The 20,227-nt window shown below is 56.8% G+C and overlaps 2 protein-coding genes and 1 pseudogene across 2 annotated transcripts; 1 reads left to right on the top strand and 2 right to left on the bottom strand.

Annotated features, from left to right (window-relative positions):
* Positions 1 to 620: 620 nt before the first annotated feature.
* On the bottom strand, positions 621 to 2,960 carry LOC103234339 (uncharacterized; annotated as a pseudogene).
* A 623-nt stretch (positions 2,961 to 3,583) lies between these two features.
* Positions 3,584 to 11,528, bottom strand: NDUFA11 (NADH:ubiquinone oxidoreductase subunit A11). The gene is made up of 4 exons (XM_007994958.3): positions 11,341 to 11,528; positions 5,849 to 5,941; positions 5,389 to 5,511; positions 3,584 to 3,763 (listed from the first exon to the last, which is right to left on the bottom strand). Exons 1-4 carry the CDS (start codon positions 11,435 to 11,437, stop codon positions 3,651 to 3,653), a joined length of 426 nt encoding a protein of 141 aa, XP_007993149.2. The 5' UTR covers positions 11,438 to 11,528; the 3' UTR covers positions 3,584 to 3,650.
* Positions 11,529 to 11,837: 309 nt separating this feature from the next.
* VMAC (vimentin type intermediate filament associated coiled-coil protein) lies at positions 11,838 to 19,788 on the top strand. The gene is made up of 2 exons (XM_037994636.2): positions 11,838 to 12,822; positions 17,216 to 19,788. Exons 1-2 carry the CDS (start codon positions 12,632 to 12,634, stop codon positions 17,532 to 17,534), a joined length of 510 nt encoding a protein of 169 aa, XP_037850564.1. The 5' UTR covers positions 11,838 to 12,631; the 3' UTR covers positions 17,535 to 19,788.
* The last annotated feature ends 439 nt before the right edge of the window (positions 19,789 to 20,227 follow it).

The raw sequence follows: 20,227 nt of genomic DNA, 5'->3' as shown, positions 1-20,227 counted from the left end.
ATAGGCGCCTGCCAGAACACCTGGCTTATTTTTATATTTTTAGTAGAGACAGGGTTTCACCGTGTCGGCCAGTGTAGTCTCAAACTCCTGACCTCAAGTGATCCGCCAGGCTCGGCCTCCCGAAGTGCTGGGATTACACGCATGAGCCATGGCGCTGGGCCAGGACGGGGTTCTTGGAGCCTTGTCTCTGCTGAGGATGTCTCTAGAGATGGGTTCTCGGGAAGCAAGTGCATGCCCCACAGCCCCCAGGCACCTCTCCTGGGCCAGGAGGCTCCTGATCGCCCACTGCTCTCCCTCACAGCAGGCCTTTACTGTCGCTGTGTGCTCTGCCTGGACCACCCTCCCGCTGGGCACACCTGGAAAAGCCTCTTCATCTTTGGGCCCTCTCTGCTGTGCCGCCTCCTCCTCTAGGAAGCCCTCCTAGCTCCCCAGGGAGGCTCTGCCCCTCAGTTCCAGTCCTGACTGCCTGGGGCTGGGAAGGGCTCCATGAAGTTCAGGGTGAACTCCGGAAGGGTCCCCCACAGCCCCCCCGGGGAGCCCGCTGGGGCAGATGTTCTAGACTGGGGTCCTCTTGCGTGTGGGGCAGGAGTGACATCAGCCGTCCACAACCTAGTAAATGTTTATGGGCCAGGGGGCCTGGGCTTTGGGGTTCCCTGGAGCCTAGCAAGAGGCCACCCCCTCCTGTTCCATTCTGGGGGGCCTGTCCTGCAGGCGGGGTGGGGGGGGCCTGGCAGGCCTGCGCCAACCTTGGCAGCTGGCCCGGAATGGGCTGGGTAGGTGGCGAGCACAGCCCCTGATCTGAGCCGTTGGCTCCCTTGAACACGGGGGCACCTGGGGCTGGGAAGTGCGAAGGGGCTTGTTGCCTTTACATTTCCAGTTCCCCCACCCCGGGCGGGCCTGAGTGTGTGATCCGTGGAAGAGGGCTGAGAGATCCGGTACAGGGTTTGGGCCACACATGGGCCTGGAGGGCTGGGGAAGGGGGAGCGGAGGCCTGCGTGGAACTGGTCCCAGAAGCGACTGTGGTGCAGGGCTGAGGGTGACCGTCGTGGGGACTTGGACTAGTCTTTTCTCCTGTCCAGCCTTCGGTGTCCTTGGCTGGAGATTTGGGGCTATACTGCCTATTCCTAGAAGCTGTCACCTGGCTGCTGCAGGCAGGATGGGAAGGAAGGGGGATGAGGGACAGACAAGGACTCGAGTGCGGAGGAAGGGATGGAATCTGACGCCTGTCGTCACTGCGGGGCTGGGGGCCTGGGGATGACCACCCGGGTCCACGCTGCCTGACAGGCCGTGCCGCGGTGGGCGCTGCCCCCTGCCGGCCGCAGTAGAGACAGAGGAGGAGGCTGGTGCCCTTGAGTGGATGGGATGCCTGCAGGGAGCTGGAATTTTCGTTGCGAGGCGTCTCTGAGGGGCCCTGATTCCCATTTACTAGGTGGAAAAGCCGAGGAGTGGGAGCTGCCATCCTCTGAGGACAGAACAAGGAAAGAATCAAGTGCTGGGATTTGAACCCAGAGCCTTTGTTTTAACGACGACTCTGTTAGGGCCTGGACAGGTGTCAGGACCCCTGCCCCTCTGGGGCGGGCTAGGCGTGTCCACCCTTTCTCAGGGAGCCCGAGGCCCGGGCACCCAGCTCCGGAAGTGGACATGACTCTGAGCTACTGCAAGCCCACCTTGGGCTGGAACACATGTGGACATCTGTGCTCTCTCCAGAGAGGACGTTCGAGGCAGGGGCTGAAAGAAGGGACCCAGAATCTCTGCACACAGTGGCTGGGCACAGTGGCTCATGCCTATAAACCCAGCACTCTGGGAGGCCGAGGTGGGAGGATTGCTCGAGGCCAGGAGTTTGAGACCAGCCTGCACATCACAGTGAGATCCTATCGCTACAAAAAATAAAAACAAAAACAATTAGCTTGCTGTGGTGGTGCACACCTGCAGTCCCAGCTACCAGGGAGGCCTGAGATGAGAGGGTCGCATGAGCCAGGGAGGTCAAGGTTCCAGTGAGCCATGATCCTGCCACTGCCCTCCAGCTTGAGAGACAGAGCAAGACTATGTCTCAAAAAGACGAATTTTTTAGCAGAGACAGGGTCTCACTGCGTTGCCCAGGCTGGTTCCAAACTCCTGGCCTTGAGCAATCCTCCCGCCTCCACTTCCCAAAGTGCTGGGATTACAGGCTCAAACCACCAGGCCCAGCCTACAAATTTTTTTTTTTTTTTTTTTTTTTTTTGAGACGGAGTCTCGCTCTGTCGCCCAGGCTGGAGTGCAGTGGCCGGATCTCAGCTCACTGCAAGCTCCGCCTCCCGGGTTTACGCCATTCTCCTGCCTCAGCCTCCCGAGTAGCTGGGACTACAGGCGCCCGTCACCTCGCCCGGCTAGTTTTTTGTATTTTTTAGTAGAGACGGGGTTTCGCCGTGTTAGCCAGGATGGGCTTGATCTTGTGACCTCGTGATCCGCCCGTCTCGGCCTCCTAAAGTGCTGGGATTACAGGCTTGAGCCACCGCGCCCGGCCGCAAAATATTTTTAAAAAATTACCCGGGCATAGTGGCGGTGGCCGTAGTCCCAGCTACTCGGGAGGCTGAGCGGGGAGGATTGCTTGGATCCAGGAGTTCCAGGCTGAGTTACTACCTGGAGGCAGACAGATAAGGATATGAGGCTGAAAGTCTGGCTTTTCACCACATCTAGGCCCCATGGGTGGGCTTGAGAAAAGGGAAGAGATGGGGCTGGACATGGGTGAGGAGCGGGCAGGAGGGCTACAGCCAGTTCCGCCGGCTCCTGCTGTCCCCGGCCTGCCAGCAGGGCCCAGAGCCATCCCAGCGGGGGCTGCGCACAGCTCCGCTCCCCTGGGTGGAGCCTGATGCGCCCTAATTTACAGTCCACTGCAGCATGTCGGAGCTCGCAGGCTTCCTCTCCAGCTGCCAGGGAGCACGAGCCAGTTCTGGAGAAGGGGCCCGGGGTGGTGCCAGCATTCCAGGGCCACCTAAATCACCGGCCTGACAGGTGGCGGGAAGGGATTGCAATTCTTTCCCTTGTCGCTGCCACCAGCCAGGTGCTGAGGGGCGTCCTGTCCCACTCTGCCTCAGCCCCAGGGGCTCCGAGTGACCTGTCGGATGGGGACGGCTGCTGGGCCAGCCTGTCCGGGGCTCTCCGCTCCAGTGCCCAGGAATTTGGAGATGGGGCCTGGGCGTGTTTTCCACATGTTGTTGGCTTTGGGGACAGGCCCAGAGAAGGGATAGCTCAAGATCTGCAGGGGGGTTGTGACCAGAGCCGACAGCGCTGAGGGAAGGGCCGTGGGCGGCGGGGCCCAGCTTCCACTTGCTGGCAGGTCACTGGCATGCTCCCGCCCTGCCCTGGGAACTGGGGGAAGCAGAGGCTGGGACGCATCCCAGCCATCTCCCCTCCTGGCTCCCGATGGCCCTAGCCTGATGCACTACCACTTCTGTGGGGCCAGGCTGGTACACTTGGCAGGGACGGTGGGCGGCAGGCAGGCGCGTGTGCGGGGGGCTTTATCTTATCTCCCTTCCTCGCTCCCTCCCAGATCCGCCCTCGCTGGCTGCTGTGTCGCCGTCACCAAGCTCTCCGGACATGGACACACACATAGACACAGAATTTATTTTTGGACGCATTCTGCGGGCTGGAGGTCCCGGCTGGCACAGGGCTCACACCTTGGGTTTTGCAAACACTTCCCAGCCCTCCAGCCGGCCCATCTTGACCAGGGAGGCCACTATGCCCAAGAATACGCAGGCGCTGGTGCCGATCCCGTAGTTGTGCGCTGTGGGAGGGGGGAGGTGATGTCAGGGCCCGGTGTGGCTCGGCCGGACCAAGATGCTCCACGCCCTGGCCAGTGCCTACCCTGGGAGCCAGAGTGAGACCCCTGACAGGACACTCTCTTCAGGGATTAAGTCACTCAGGAGGAGGGCCCTAGACTCTGGAGATGTGGAAACTGACACACACAGGGAGACTGGAGTCCAGGTCGCTTCCCAGCAGGAACCCAGGCTGTGGGTCCTCATCCTGCCCCACACTGATGGCTTCCTACAAGAGGGACACTGTGCTGCTCCCGCCTGGGGCTGCGGCAAGGCTGGGCACCGGGCAGTGGTGACACATCAGTGTGTCTCAGTCTCTCCTCTGCTCATGGATGCCAGGACCAGGCCATGCATCTGTCCCGTGGTCGGTGTACCGAGGAGCCTAGACGGTGCCCCCACCTCCCCGGGCTCTCCTGCTCCAAAGCCCCTGGGCCAGAGGAGGAAGAAGGTGTGTCCCACACACCAGGACCTACAGGGACTCACACCCTTTGAAGAGAGACAGGGAGGCTGGCTTGGGGACAGGGAGCAGTTCCAGCCCAAGCTAGGCTACAGTCAAGCCCTCAACCCACCTCCAGCCTCTGACCAGTTCCAGTGGGAGCTGGGGAGGGACAGGGCCTCCCCAAGGTCTCGATGCAGAGACAGAACAGGCCCTGCCCTCGCACCCTCCCTCTCTGCCTGCCCGGAACCTGCCATCCATCACTCCCAACATGCCAGGCCGGAGCGGCTGAGTTGCAAGAAGGCTCATTCACTCCTCCCGCTGGCCCTGAGGGCCCGAGCCTTGGTGGGCTGAGGGTAGGCCAGGGGCACAGGCGGGCACTGACCCTGAGCCTGGGCCCGTGGGAGAGCAGGAGGAGTGGTGTCTGGCTCATGCTCCAAGTGGCTTCCCCTGTGCCAAGCGGGGCCTCCTCCACCAGGGCTGCACCCTCTGATGGCTGCAAAGAAGGCCACTTGCTCCTCCAGGTGACTTCGGGCCAATTCATTCCCTCCCTGCGCCCTAATGCCCTTTTCTGTAAAGTGAAGGTTGTGGGGGCAGCTCCCCTGCAGGGCTCCAGGTGCAGGGAGAGAGTGGGCAGGGCGAGGACCAGCATCTCCTCTCTGACTCACAGGCCAGTGGCAGAGACAGGTGGTGACCTTGGTGACCTGTGTCCTCTGACAAGGCATGCAGAAGGAAGGGGACACAGAGTGAGGGTGGCGGGGATGCTGGCTTGTACACAGGTTGGTCAGGACAGTGAGGGGAACAGCATTCCAGGCAGCGCACTGCCATGCAAAGGCCCTGGGGCAGGACTGTGCCTGGCATGTGGGAGGAACAGCAAGGAGGCCTGTGTGGCTGGAGCAGAGTGAGGAGGGGAGGGTGGAAAGGGGACAGGGCAGGTCAGGGAGGGCCCTATGGGCTGAGATGAAGGCTTAGCGTGGTGGTACACAGTAAGTGCTTAAGCAGCAGCAGCAACTGTCGCTACGACTGAAATGGCTGGTGTTCAAGAAGGCTGCTTTGCTCCTTGTCTGGGATGGAACAGAGAGGGTGGAGGATGAGCAGAGGTCAGGGGTCCTTCTGCCAGCCTGGGAGGAAGGTGGGGGTGGGGAGCGGTCCACTCACTACGTGCCCCCAGAGTCAGGCCTCCGGCGCAGCCACCGAGGAAATAGTTCAGGGGGTCGTCGGGCTTCTCGCGGACCTGGGCGCTGATGCAGGAGGTGAGGCCAAACACGGCCCCGACAGCAGCTGCAGGGTAGATGGGAAGAGTTGGCGCTGAGCAAGGGCCTGAGAGGGGCGCAGCAGGAGCCTCTTGGGCGCTCACTGCCAGCGTCTAGATGGAGACAGACGCCACGTGTCAACCACTTGCTGTGCATGGCGCTTCCCGGCCCCAGTCCTGGAGTTGGTGTCCTGGGCCTCCCTACCCTACATGTGTTCCCGATAAAGGAACACCCGACTTTCTCCTGGTGGCCGGCACTGGGGACACAGCTGGGGAGTGAGGGAGAAGAGGCAGCTGTGAAATGTGCTCCGAGAGCTGCGGCTGTGCCAGGAGAGGGCCCAGCCATGCCTAGACCAGCTTGCTCACCTGCAGTGAACGTGTATTGTCCGACCTTAGCCACTCCTTCAAGGAAGGTGCCCGGAGGATTGAGTGTGACTCTGTAGGCAGCGGCGGTCAGGCCTGCGAGACAGAGGGGAGGGAGGCTGCTCAGACCCCATTGCTGCTAAGCCCTTGCTTGGCCGGGCACCCCACTGGGTGGTCTCTCCCTCAGTCCTCATAATGCCCCCCAGGTGGCTCCCAGTAGCCCCCCTTCTTTGCCCATGGTGCCTCCGGCTGCTGAGTGGCAGAGTTGGATTTGAACTCGGGTTTGCTGCTCCAAAGTTGGGAGGCCTCTCACTTCCTTCCCCACTCCCTGCCAGGCCTCCCTTAGCCACTTTCTCAAGCCTGACCAGTACTGGCTCCTGCAGAGCACCTGCTGGGCGCCCATCAGCCATGTTGGCCCTAGCTGGGCACTGGCCGGCAGATGGAGACTCATCCACATGGTGGACACAAGAACAGGCCTGAGACCTTGGTTCTGCAGCTGCTTCTGGCCTGCTCAGCTCAGCGGCGCCCCCTACAGGCCCTGGCACCAGGGCCCCAGCTCTGGGTTCCCATCAATGGCTCTATTCTCCTGTGGGGCCCGGGGCTCCTGGGCCTAATCCCCCTTGGCAGCCGCTCTGCTTCCCTCCCTGGCTGCCAACGCCTCCTCCTTGCCACTCTCGACCCCCTTCTGCTGGCAGCTCGGGCCTGGGCTCGTTCTGCACACCTGGCTGCCTGGGTACCGCCCCCGCTGCCCAGCCTCACCCCTCCGGTCAGCTTTTCCATCTCTGCCATCTCCCCCGGCCGCCTGGCCCCTGACATTGGCTTCTATGCATGAGGAGCCTGGGCAGGGGCTGGGCCCAGAACCCAGGGCCAGGTAGGTGGCAGGGACAGAGGTTTGATCCCAGCCCACCGTCCCTGTTGGGAGCCTAGGGGCCTCACTCACCCTCCTGAGTGAGGCCCAGCAGGCCATTAGGCCGCCTCCTCCCAGAACCCACCCAGCTTTACCAGCCCCTCCACGGTGGATGGGCAGATTGAGCCAGCCCGAGCTGGGGCTCCCCAATCCTCCGCCTGAATGCCCCGGGCAGACGAGCGCCCCCCTCCTCCCTACAGCCTTGAAACGTGGCCCAGTTGCAGGCAGGGACCTCCTGCGGCCAGCCCATCCCAGACAAAACAGAACTGCCAGGGATGGGCCACAAGGGCCCTCATCCTCCTCAGGGCCTGATGGGCTCAGTCCTGTTATCCCCTCCTTCACGGGAGGTGAGGGGACCTCCAAGATGTAAAGCAATTCTCCAGAGGTCACCAGCACAGCGAGCCTGGACGCCAGGCAGGTCTGACCACAGCCCATGCTTCAACTGCCACGACTGCCCCAGGGGAGTAGGTTCCACCCCAGTTCCCCATCCAGCTTCACGGGACCCATGGGCCTTGCCAGGCCTGGCAGTAACCCCCCCAAATAGCACCCTAGCCTCAGATCCAGTCCAGCTCATATTGGTTCTGTCCCTCAAGAGCAACTGGGGGGACTCACATCCAGCAGTGGGGTTCATATTCAGAGCAGCCCAGAGGAGGGACCATCTGCTTCCCACAAGCACAGATGGGGAAACAGGCCCAAGATGCAGAGAAAGGGACCGCATATAAAAAGTGCCTTGTGGATCTGGTTTCTCCTAATCCCACACCAACCCCTGGGATCCCTGCTCGACCTCAGAAAGGTGGATGGAGGACCAGGTGTGGTGGCTCACGCCTGTAATCCCAGCACTTTAAAAGGCCAAGGTGGGTGGATCATTTGAGGTTAGGAGTTTGAGACTAGCCTGACTGACATGGTGAAATCCCATCTCTACTAAAAATACAAAAATTAGCCAGGCGTGGTGGTGCAAGTCTGTAGTACCAGCTACTCGGGAGGCTGAGTCAGGAGAACGGCTTGAATCCGGAAGGCGGAGGTTGCAGTGAGCCGAGATCATGCCACTGCACTCTAGCCTGAGAGTGCAGTGGCACTATCTTGGCTCACGGCAAGCTCTGCCTCCCAGATTCACGCTATTCTCCTGCTTCAACCTCTCGAGTTGGGTCTACAGGCACCCACCACCATGCCCGGCTAATTTTTTGTATTTTTAGTAGAGACAGGGTTTCACCACGTTAGCCACGATGGTCTTGATCTCCTGACCTCGTGATCCACCCACCTCAGCCTCCTGAGTAACTGGGATTACAGGCGCCCGCCACCATGCCCAGCTAATTATTATTATTATTGTATTCTTAGTAGAGACAGGGTTTCACCATGTTGTCCAGGCTGGTCTTGAACTCCTTACCTTGGGTGATCCGCCTGCCTCAGCCTTGAAGATTCTTAATGAGAGGGGACTGACAGCCCTGCCTGGGACCTGATGAGTCCTGATCCAGAGCTGGGCCAGCCATGAGTTTTTTTTTTTTTTTTGAGACAGAGTCTCGCTCTATCGCCCAGGCTGGAGTGCAGTGGTGCGATCTTGACTCACTGCAAGCTCCACCTCCCGAGTTCACACCATTCTCCTGCCTCAGCCTCCCAAGTAGCTGGGACTACAGGTGCCCGCCACCATACCCGGCAATTTTTTTGTATTTTTAGTAGAGATGGGGTTTCATCATGTTAGCCAGGATGGTCTCGATCTCCTGACCTTGTGATCCAACTGCCTCGGCCTCCTCCCAAAGTGCTGGGATCACAGGCGTGAGCCACCGCACCCGGCCTTTTTTTTTTTTTTTTTTTTGAGACAGGGTCTTGCTCTGTCCCCCAGACTGGAGAGCAGTGGCACAATCTTGGCTCACTGCAAGCTCTGCCTCCTGGGTTCATGCCATTCTCCTGCCTCAGCCTCCCCAGTAGCTAGGACTACAGGCGCCCGCCACCACACCTGGCTAATTTTTTGTATTTTTAGTAGAGACGGGGTTTCACCGTGTTAGCCAAGATGGTCTTGATCTCCTGACCTCGTGATCCGCCCACCTTGGCCTCCCCAAGGGCTGGGATTACAGGCGTAAGCCTTGGCGCCTGGCTGCCATGAGAGTCTTATAACCCTCTCATCTCAAGAGGGAACTACAGACAAGACTCAGTGATGCCCCCAGAACTCAGTCACCGAGGGACTCCTGGTCGGAACCTCCTTATGCCACCCCCATATGCCAGTGGTCCTGGCCAAAAGACCCCTAGCAGCTCATGTAGCACGGCTGACACCGTGAGCGTGCCCACCATCCTCCATCCCTTCCAAAGTCCTTGAACTGAGAGTGGACAAGCTGGGACCCCCTGATCATCCCATAGAGGTCAAGGACTGCCCCACCCCAACTCTGCTACAGCTGTCATCCAGTTGTGGTGTCCTGCCATATCCACCCCTCCAGGAGCCCTCAGAGCCCTTCAAAAGGCCCCCTTCCCTCTGCTGGTTCTCTCTGAGCCTCCCACAGGGACCACCAGACCCAGTGTGAATTCATTCATTCATTCATTCAGCTACTGTCGCTCATTCTCCTGCATTCATTCATTCATTCAGCCACTGCCACTCATTCACTCTCATTCATTCATTCAGCTACTGCCACTCATTCACTCTCATTCATTCATTCAGCTACTGCCACTCATGCACTCATTAATTCACTCATTAATTCACTCAAAGTTACTGAGTATCTAACAAGGTGCCACATTCACTCATTCTTTCACTCACAAATGATACCCACAAGATGCTTCATTCATTCATTCATCCATAGTTATCGTGTGCCCACAGGTCCTGGGCTCTGCTGAGTACAGTATCCCCGTCGTCCAGGGCCCCCAACTCAGGGAAACCAGCCATGAAACAATTTATCTCCCTCAGATGAGAAGTTAGGGGAGCCCTGGAATGAAGTGAGTGGGGCAGTGAGGGGAGGACCCAGAAACAAGTTTCAGCCAAGTTCTGTACACTGAGTGGAGCTGTCACTGAAGAATTTAGGGAGAAGGCCGGGTGCGGTGGCTCATGCCTGTAATCCCAGCACTTTGGGAGGCCAAGGTGGGCAGATAACCTGAGGTGAGGAGGTCCAGACCAGCCTGGCCAACATGGTGAAACTCTGTCTCTACTAAAAACACAAAAATTAGCCAGGCATGGTGGCAGGCACCTGTAATCCCAGCTACTTGGGAGGCTGAGACAGAAGAATAGATTGAACCTGGGAAGCAGAGGTTGTAGTGATCCAAGACTGCACCACTGCACTCCAGCCTGGGTGACAGAATGAGACTCTGTCTCAAAAAAAAAAAAAAAAAAAAAAAAAAAAAAAAAAAAAAAACCTTAGGGAGAATGAATGTCACTCTTGAAGACCCCTGGGCACCCTTGGAGGGCTCACAGAAGCCCTGACCACCCCTAAATCTAAATGTGATGCCATCAGAGGTCCCCTGACATGGCGACTCTGTCAAAAGTTCCGACCTCCCCCTCTAAGATCCCTAGGGAGCCCCCCTGCTCCCAGAAGTCCTTCACTCATCAGCACCACACCCCGAGACAAGCTGTCTCCTCCTTCCAGCCCCATCTGGGACCTGATGAGTCCCAACCTGTGGCTGAGAATTAAAGGACATGATGCCCATGAAACGCTCAGGCTGGAAGGGGCAAGACTCAGGTCTACCCTATAAGAGAATGCCAGGGCCTGCCGGGCGTGGTGGCTCACGCCTGTAATCCCAGCACTTTGGAAGCCTGAGGCGGGCGGATTGCCTGAGGTCAGGAGTTCCAGATCAGTCTGGCCAACATGGTGAAACCCCGTCTCTACTAAAAAATACAGAATAATTAGCCGAGCGTGGTGGCGCGCACCCGTAATCCCAGCTACTTGGGAAGCTGAGGCAGAGGAATTGCTCGAACCAGGGAGGTGAAGGTTGCAGTGAGCCGAGATCGCGCCACTGCACTCCCACCTGGGCGACAGAGCAAGATTCTGTCTCAAAAAAAAAAAAAAAAAAAAAAAAAAAAGAGAGAGAGAATGCCAGGGCTTGTGGGTCCCTCGTACTCCCCTGCAAGACTATCCTCATAGTAGCTCCTGATCCACCTCACCTAGGACCTCTCTGGCAGTCCCAGTAAAAGCTTCAGGTGTCCCTAACCACTCAGCACCCCCTGACCACAGAAAGACCTCATCCCACCCCAGAACTTTCTCAAACTTTTGTACCGCCCTCAGATGCCCTAATCATGACTCATGATCACCTCTAACAATCTGCTACCCCGTTGGAAAGTCTCGTGGTCCCCTAGCTCCTTGGACCTGATAATGGCCATGTCTCACTCCACAATTTCCCCGAGCCTGGCGATCGCTTGGGACCGCCTTAGACGACCCCAGGGACTAGTTTGTCGCATGTCACGACCTCCCAGTGCTCCCCAACCCTGCTAGATTCCCTACCAACATCCATTTCACACAAGATCCCCCCTCTACGGCTGCCCAAGACACCCCGATGACGACCACGTGCGTACCCGCGAGACTCCCAGCCCCGTTCGATTCAAACCGACAGCCCCCAGTGACCCCATGACCTCCCAGCGGCCTCGGCCCTCCACCCTCCGGGTCCGGTCGGCGCTCACCAGCGACGCTGGCAACACTGGTGGTGGCGTAGGCTTTGCGGTGGCAATCGGTGCCATCGGGGATTTCCCAGTACTGATGAAAAACCTTCGGCGCCATAGCCTGCTACCCCGATCCCACACCTCAGACCCCGCCGGCTCGGTAAGAGCAAGGGCAGACGCAGCTGGCTATCGCGAGACTTCTCGGGCTGCGCGCGCAACCTCTCGGGCTAGCGGGCCGGCAACAAGTGAGCAACTTTATTGACAGCCGCGGACATGGACACGGATCGCGCCACGCGCCAGGGACTGGCCTGGTGGAAGAGAGCAGCACGTGCACCCCCAGGCCGATTCCCAGAAGGTAAAACTGAGGACGACTGCGATCAGTGCAGACAGATTTCGCTAGTCCCAGCTCAGGGAATCCTAGGTTAGGGACGGTTTGACTACCAGAGGTGGGGACTAATCTACTAGGGGAGGGGCCAGGCTCAGACTGGGACGGGCGGGGCTGCAGTTGATAGCAGCGAGACAAAACGAGACAATGGCTGTGGGGCGGGGCTTGGCAGGGATGTGGCCACACCGAGTGTCAGAATCTGTATTGCGAGTGGTCATGCCCTGTGGTCAGTCACCAAGCTGGAGTCTAAGCCGCGTGCTACTGTTTTGGGCCATGGACAGGATCAGGGGCGGGGATTATCGGGAAGATGACCAATGACAATACTAGACGGAAAAGTGACCAATGACAATACTAGAAGCTCCGCGGGACGTGGCCTCTGTCCAACCAGTGGCTATTCCACGCCCTAGGCCGGATGAAGTACCCAGGCGCTTGACTTGAGGGCGTGGCTAGAATTGGAGGGAGAACCTAAAAGGGACTTGACCAATCCGAGACTGTATAAAGGATAAAGGGGCGAGGCCGTGCCTGGATCTGCCCCTGACAGGCAACATGCTGTTTCGCGGAGTCCGGGCCAATCCTGGTGTTAGCTTCCAAGTAGGGCGGGGACAGTATCGAAGGTGTGACCAATCCCGTTTCCAGAGCCTGAGTTGCGCTAGCCGCCAAAGGATGTGGCCAGCCTGGGGGCGTGGCTGTCAAGACCTTGTCCAATCCTAGAGTGAGCCCAAACTCAGGGGCGGAGTTTCATGATCCCGGAACCGGTGGTAGTGTTTGGGTTTGAGGAGAGCGCGACCTAGCCCTGTGGGGCGGAGTCTAGCGGGGTCAGCGACCAATCGCGCCGAGGCTCAGAGGGGCGGGGCCACCCCAGGGGCGGGACCTTGCCAGTTCCGGGCCGCCCGGGGGCGTGGCCGGGCCTGGACAGCGGCCTGGGCCATGGCGGCGCCGCCTGCCCTGCAGATCCGGGAGGCGAACGCACACTTGGCGGCCGTACACCGGCGCGCGGCGGAGCTGGAGGCGCGGCTGGACGCGGCGGAGCGCACGGTGCACGCCCAGGCCGAGCGCCTGGCTCTCCACGACCAGCAGCTGCGCGCTGCCCTAGACGAACTGGGTCGCGCCAAGGACCGGTAAGGACCGGTGAGGCCCGGGGCCGGCCGGGTGGACTTCACCGAGGCGGTGGGCGGAGGCAGAGCCGAGGCTGGAAAGCAAGGAAGGGTAGGGGGAACCGTGTGCACTCGTGTGGAAGCTAGACTGATTATGGGATTGATAAAAACACCAAAAAACTCTAATTAGTAATCAGTATGTAAAGTTGAGAGAAGTGACACAGGTGTGGGCCTCTAACTTCAAACAGGCCCACTTTCCCACAGGTGCTAAGCGACGCAGGGACCACAGACCGCCCAGTGTAGGCACTGGGAGCCATAGCAGGCTCTTCAGCTGGGGAAGAGGGGATCATATCAGCATTTTTTTTTTTTTTTTTTGAGATGGAGTCTCCCTCTGACGCCCGGGCTGGAGTACAGTGGCACAATCTCAGCTCATTGCAACCTCCGCCTCTCAGGTTCAAGCAATTCTCCAGCCTCAGCATCCCGAGTAGCTGGGATTATAAGCACCTGCCACCACGCCTGGCTAATTTTTTTGTATTTTTAGTAGAGAGAGGGTTTCACCATACTGGTCAGGCTGGTCTCGAACTCCTGACCTGAGGTGATCTGCCCACCTCGGCCTCCCAGAATGCTGGGATTACAGGCATGCGCCACAATGCCCAGCCCATATCAGCATTTTAACTTTTTAAATTTATTATGAGTTTTTTGAGACTGAGTTTCACTCTTGTCGCCTAGGTTGGAGTGCAGTGGCATGATCTCAGCTCACTGCGACCGCCGCCTCCCGGGTTCAAGTGATTCTCCTGCCTCAGCCTCCCGTGTAGCTGGGATTAGAGGCGCCAGCCACCACGCCCGGTCAATTTTTTGTATTTTTAGTAGAGATTGTTTTTTGTCATGTTGGGCAGGCTGGTCTCTAACTCCTGACCTCAGGTGATCCTCCCACCTCAGCCTGCTAAAGTGCTGGGATTACAGGCGTGAGCCACCACCTCCGGCCTAAATTTATTATTTTTGAGGCAGGGCCTCACTCCTATGCCCAGGCTGGAGTGCAGCCTCGATCTCCGGAGCTCAGGTGATTCTCCCATCTCAGTCTGACCACCGCCAGTAGCTGGGACTACAGGCGTCCACCACCACGCATGGCTAATTTTTTTGTAGAAACAGTTTTGCCATGTTGCCCAGTTTGGTCTTGAACTCCTGGGCTCAAGCAATCCTCCCACCTCACCCTTCCAAAGTGCTGGGATTACAGGCATAAGCCACCACGCCTATCTGTCTTTTATTATTTTTGAGATGGGATCTTGCTCTGTTGCCCAGGCTGGAATGCAGTGGTGCAATCTCGACTCACTACAGACTCACCCTCCCTCCTCAGCCTCTCAAGTAGCTGGGATCACCTGGCTTTTAATCAGCCAGGTGTGCGACACCACACCTGGCTGATTAAAAAAAAAAAAAATCCTTTAGAAATGGGGTCAGACTGTTGCCTAGGCTGGCCTGGAACTTCTGGGCTCAAGCAATCCTCCCACCTCAGCCTCCCGAAGTGCTGGGATTACAGTCATGCGCCACCATGCTGTCCCATATCAGCATTTTTGAAGAGTCCCTCTGATAGCTGAGTATGAAAGAGATGAGACAGGCACCCAGGGAGGGGGGAGGAGCTGGGGCCCAGGTGGGAACTATTAATTCAGAGCTAATTGGACATATTCATTCATTTTTACCGAGCATCTGCTGTGTGCCGGGCACTCATCCATTCATCTTCATTGAACCCCTACTGTGTGTCAGGCACTATGCTGGGTACTGGAGCACATCAGTAAGACCTACTCAGCCTTGCCCATTGGGCGTCCACAGTCCAGTGGAGAGATAGACATGTCACTGGGCAGTTACATCATCGGTGGTCAACAGCTGTGATGGAGGGGCATATGGGACTCTGAGGGGTCTCAGAGGGAAGGCTTCCTGGAGGAAGAGCCTACTAAGAATAGATGGGGAAAGATACTGGAAAAGAAGGAACTGCAGGAAGAGTGAGGGGACGCAATGAGGGTTCTCATAAGAAAATGCCATAAACTGGCCGGGCAGTGGCTCATGCCTGTAATCCCAGCACTTTGGGAGGCTGAGGCAGGCAGATTACCTGAGCTGAGGAGTTTGAGACCAGCCTGGCCAACATGGAAAAACCCCGTCTCTACTAAAAATATAAAAAAGTAGGTGGGTGTGGTGGCATGCACCTGTAGTCCCAAGCTACTCGGGAGGTTGAGGCACGAGAATCGCTTGAACCCAGGAGGCAGAGGTTGCGGTGAGCAGAAGTTGTGCCACTGCGCTCCAGCCTGGGCGACAGAGAGAGACTCTGTCTCAAACAAACAAACAAACAAAATGCCATATATTAAGTGGCTTAAAGAAGATGTTTGTTTCTCAGCGTTCTGGAGGCTGGACGTCCGAGAGCAGGGTGCCTGCATGGTCAGGTTATGGCGAGGGCCCTCTTCCTGGCTTGCAGATTTCTGGCTTCTCTCTGCATCCTCACAGGGCAGAGAGAGCTAGGGAGTTCTTTTGTATCTCTTCATATAAGCATACTAATCCCATCATAGAGACCCCCACCCTGACAACCTCATCTAACCCTAATCATCTCCCAAAGGCTCCATCTCCAAATACCCTTCTGCTATGGTTAGGCTTTGTGTCTCCACCCAAATGTCAGCTTGAATTGTAATCCCGTAATGCCCACATGTCATGGGAGGGACTGGTGGGAGGTAAGTGAATCATGGGGGATGGTTTCCCCTTCATGCTGTTCTCGTGATAGTGAGTGAGTTCTCACGAGATCTGATAACTGGGAGCAATGGCTCACGCCTGTAATCTCAGCACTTTGGGAAGCTGAAGCGGGCAGATCACCTAAGGTCAGGAGTTCGAGACCAGCCTGGCCAACATGGTGAAACCCTGTCTCTAGTAAAAACACACACACACACACAAAAAAAATTAGCTGGGCATGGTGGCATACACCTGCAGTCCCAGCTACTGGGGAGGTTAAATAGAATTGCTTGAACTCGGGAGGCGGAGGTTGCAGTGAGCTGAGATGACACCACTGCACTCCAGCCTGGATGACAGAGCTAGATTCTGTCTCAATCAATCAGTCAGGGAGATCTGATGGTTTTATAAGGGAGTCTCCCTTTGCTGGTCTCTCTCTCTCTCTCTCTCCTGCTGCCCTGTAAAGAGGTGCCTTCCATCATGGTTGTAAGTTTCCCGAGGCTACCCCGAGCCATGTGAAAATGTGAGTCAATTACACCTCTTTATAAATCGCCCAGTATCAGGTATGTCCCTATAGCATCATGAGAATGGACTAATACACCTCCCATTGGGGTTAGGGCTTCATGATATGAATTTTGGGGAGACAGAAACATTCAGTTCAGGCCGGGTGCAGTGGCTCAGCCTGTAATCCCAGCACTTCGGGAGGCCAAGGCGGGTGGATTACTTGAGGTCAGAAGTTCAAGACCAGCCTGGCCAACATGGCAGAACCTTGTCTCTACTAAAACTACACAAATCAGTCAGGCATGGTGGCACATGCCTGTAAATCCAGCTACTCGGGAGGTTGAGGCAGGACAGTTGTTTGAACCTGGGAGGCAGAGGTTGCACTGAACTCCAGTCTGGGCAACAAAGCGAGACTCCCTTGCAAAAATTATAATAATAGGCTGGGCGTGGTGGCGTATGCCTGTAATCCCAGCACTTTTGAGAGGCCACAGTGGGCGGATCATGAGGTCAGGAGTTTGAGACCAGCCTGGCCAGCATGGGGAAACCCCGTCTGTACTGAAGATACAAAAAATTAGCCGGGCGTGGTGGTGGGCACCTGTAATCCCAGCTACTAGGGAGGCTGAGGTAGGAGAATCACTTGAACCCTGGAGGCAGAGGTTGCAGTGAGCTGAGATCGCGCCATTACACTCCAGCCTGGGCAACAGGGCGAGACTTCATCTCAAAAAAAAAAAAAAAAAGTAAAATATAATAATAGTAAAAACGGCCGGGCGCGGTGGCTCAAGCCTGTAATCCCAGCACTTTGGGAGGTCGAGACGGGTGGATCACGAGGTCAGGAGATCGAGACCATCCTGGCTAACACGGTGAAACCCCGTCTCTACTAAAAAATACAAAAAACTAGCCGGGCGAGGTGCAGGCGCCTGTAGTCCCAGCTACTTGGGAGGCTGAGGCAGGAGAATGGCGTAAACCCAGGAGGTGGAGCTTGCAGTGAGCTGAGATCCGGCCACTGCACTCCAGCCTGGGCGACAGAGCGAGACACCGTCTCAAAAAAAAAAAAAGTAAAAACAAAGAAACATTCCGTTCATAACCAGGGAGGACCCTGAGGCAGTGGTGAGGAATGCGGGCTTTATCCCAAAGGTGATGGGGTCCGGAGCAGGGAGGAACAGGCGCCGTGGTCCTCAGTTCCGTAATCACCTCCCTCTTGCCTTCTTGCCAGTGAGATTGCAACACTCCAGGAGCAGCTGATGACCTCAGAGGCCACTGTCCACAGCCTGCAGGCCGCCGTGCACCAGAGGGACAAACTCATTAGGCAGTTGCAGCCCCGGGCTGAGCTGCTGCAGGACATCTGCCGCCGCCGACCACCCCTGGCTGGGCTGCTGGCTGCCCTGGCTGAGGCTGAGCGCCTGGGGCCCGTGCCAGCCAGTGACCCCGGCCACCCACCCCCCGGTGGGCCTGGTCCACCCCTTGCCAATAGCACTGGGGAAGAGGCAGACAGGGACCCCCTCCAGCCTGCGGTGTTTGGGACCACAGTGTGAGCCCGGAATGCAGATTCCAGAATGGAGACAGCCACTGCTGTCGATGTCCTTGGGAGTCACCAGCATCCTGCAGGGGGACCCCATGGCAGAGCCACAGTCCTGTCTAAGCATCAGAATGGGCTAAACAGTCAAAGTTTTCAAATAGGCACACAGGCCAGATGCAGACGTTTAACCCAGACAGAAGTGTTCTCGTTTGTTTGTTTTTAAACTTTGAATCAGTCACCCTTGCTAAAAACCTGGCAATGCAAACACAAAGATCTGGATTTCTGGCAAGACTTGGCCATGCTTGCCTGGAGTCCAGGGCACCCTCTTTAGCCAGGGTGTGAGTTTCTGTTGGTCTTTTTTTTTTTTTTTTTGAGACAGAGTCCCACTCTGTCACCCTGGCTGGAGTGCAGTGGTGTGATCTTGGCTCACTGCAACCTCCACCTTCTGGGTTCAAGCGATTCTCCTGCCTCAGCCTCCCAAGTAGCTGGGATTACAGATGCGCACCACCACGCCCAGCTAATTTTTGTATTTTTAGTAGAGATGGGGGTTTCACCATGTTGGCCAGGGTGGTGTTGAACTCCTAGCTTCAAGTGATCTGCCTGCCTAGGCCTCCCAAAGTCCTGGGATTACAGGTGTGAGCCACCGTGCCTGGCCTCTGTTGGTCTTACCTTTCTTAGTTTGTCTGGCCCCTGAAGCACCTGAATTGAGACTTCTCTCTTTTTCTGTCTGGTGAATGCAAATGGTATCAAGTTCCCCATTATTTGAGTTTTTCTCCTTTTTTCTGGGGGGGCGGGGAGCTGCCCTGATTCTTGTTCCTACTGAAGCAGCCCTGATCCCAGGACTAATGCATTTTCTTACTTTTCTATCCCACACCAGAATTGGGAGGCTCCAGCCAATAAAGACAAATTTATTTTTATTTATTCTTTACAGAGACAGGGTCCCACTGTGTCGCCCAGGCTGGGGTGCAGAGGTGTGATCATAGCTCACTGCAGCCTTGAACTCCTGGGCTCAAGAGATCCTCCCACCTCAGCCTCCCGAGTGGCTGGGACTACAGGCATATGTCCCCATGCCCGGCTAATTATTTTATTTTTTTTAAGTTTTTCTGAGACGGAGTCTCCCTCTGTCACCCAGGTTGGAGTGCGGCGGTGCGATCTCGGCTCACTGCAACCTCCGCCTCCTGGGTTCAAGTGACTCTCCTGCCTCAGCCTCCTGAGTAGCTGGGATTGCAGGCATGCACCACCATGCCTGGCTAATTTTTAAAATTTTAGTAGAAACAGGCTTTCGCTATATTGCCCAGGCTCAAGCGATCTTATGAGCCACCACACCACACCCAGCTTCATTTTATTTTCTTTACTGAACTTGTTACTGTCAGAGTGTAAGCTCTCTGAGGGCAGGAATTTTTGTCTTGTTCTCTGTTTGTCACCAGTGCCTGACACACCCCAGGAAGAACAGGATGGGTCTGTGGGCTCCTAAAGGGAGCCAGGGGACCCCTAGTACATCTGCTGACATGATGAGGCCCCCTCGAGCCAGCCTAGCTTTTTTTTTTTTGAGATGGAGTCTGGCTCTGTGATGCAGGCTGGAGTGCAGTGGTGTGATCTTGGCTCACTGAAACCTCCGCCTCCCAGGTTCGAGCAATTCTCCTGTCTCATCCTTCAGAGTAGTTGGGATTACAGGCGCCCACCACCACAGCCGGCTAATTTTGTATTTTTAGTAGAGACGGGGAGCGGGGAGGGGCTTTCACCATGTTGACCAGGCTGGTCTCAAACTCCTGACCTTAGGTGATCTACCCGCCTCGGCCTTCAAAAGTGCTGTGATTGTAGGGGTAAGCCACCGTGCCCGGCCCTAGCCTAGCTTTTGTAGCACGCAACTGTCTCCTTTTTATACGCCCTAAAGAATCTATTTTTGAACTCCTTGTTTCTGCGCTGTCCTTCTTAGTCCAAGACATTCACGGTGCTTTACTTGTTGTCAAACCAGGGAAAGGAGAAAACTCCCGTGCCTTTCGGGGCCAGCCATTCCCCCACCTCCTCACTCAGGGAACTGTCACACCAGGAACCGCCGAGGGGCACAGCCTGTTTCAGACCAGAAAGGTTGGAGGCCACCCACGGCCCTCAGGATGGCGCCTGCCTGCCTGCCTGGCAACAGTGACCCCTCAGTGCAGTGACAATGGGCCCATTTTCTCCTCTGGATGAACAAGGAGGGGGGTTGTTTGTACAAAGGAAAGGCAGGCTGGGGCCTATCTGTGCTCAAGAATAAACCGGATGATTTCCTGGCCTGGGTCCTTCATCCTTTCATCCTGGCTTGGGGGCAAGAGGGAGGCCCTCTGTGTTATCTGTGCCTCATGGTGGGGTCCTGCTGGGCCAGGTAGAATCTAGGGAGTGTGCGCAAAGCACTCTCTACACCGATTGTGTCTAATCTTCGAGTTCCCTGTAGACATAGGCTTTGTCCTCATTTTACAGCTGTGGAAAGTGAGGCCCAGGCCAGGTGTGGGGCTCACGCCTGTAATCCCAGCACTTTGGGAGGCTGTGATGGGTGGATCACCTGAGGTCAGGAGTTCGAGACCAGCCTGGCCAACATGGTGAAACCCCGTCTCTCCTAAAAATACTGAAATTAGCCAGGTGTGGTGGCGGGCACCTGTAATCCCAGCTACTCAAGAAGAATTGCTGGAACCCGGGAGGTGGAGGCTGCACTGAGTGGAGATCGCACCACTG

This window comes from Chlorocebus sabaeus, chromosome 6, assembly GCF_047675955.1.
Source record: "Chlorocebus sabaeus isolate Y175 chromosome 6, mChlSab1.0.hap1, whole genome shotgun sequence".
NCBI classification, from domain to species: Eukaryota; Metazoa; Chordata; class Mammalia; order Primates; family Cercopithecidae; genus Chlorocebus; species Chlorocebus sabaeus.
The sequence above is the reverse complement of the archived record's forward strand: the minus strand, read 5'-3'. Positions and strand labels throughout refer to the sequence as shown.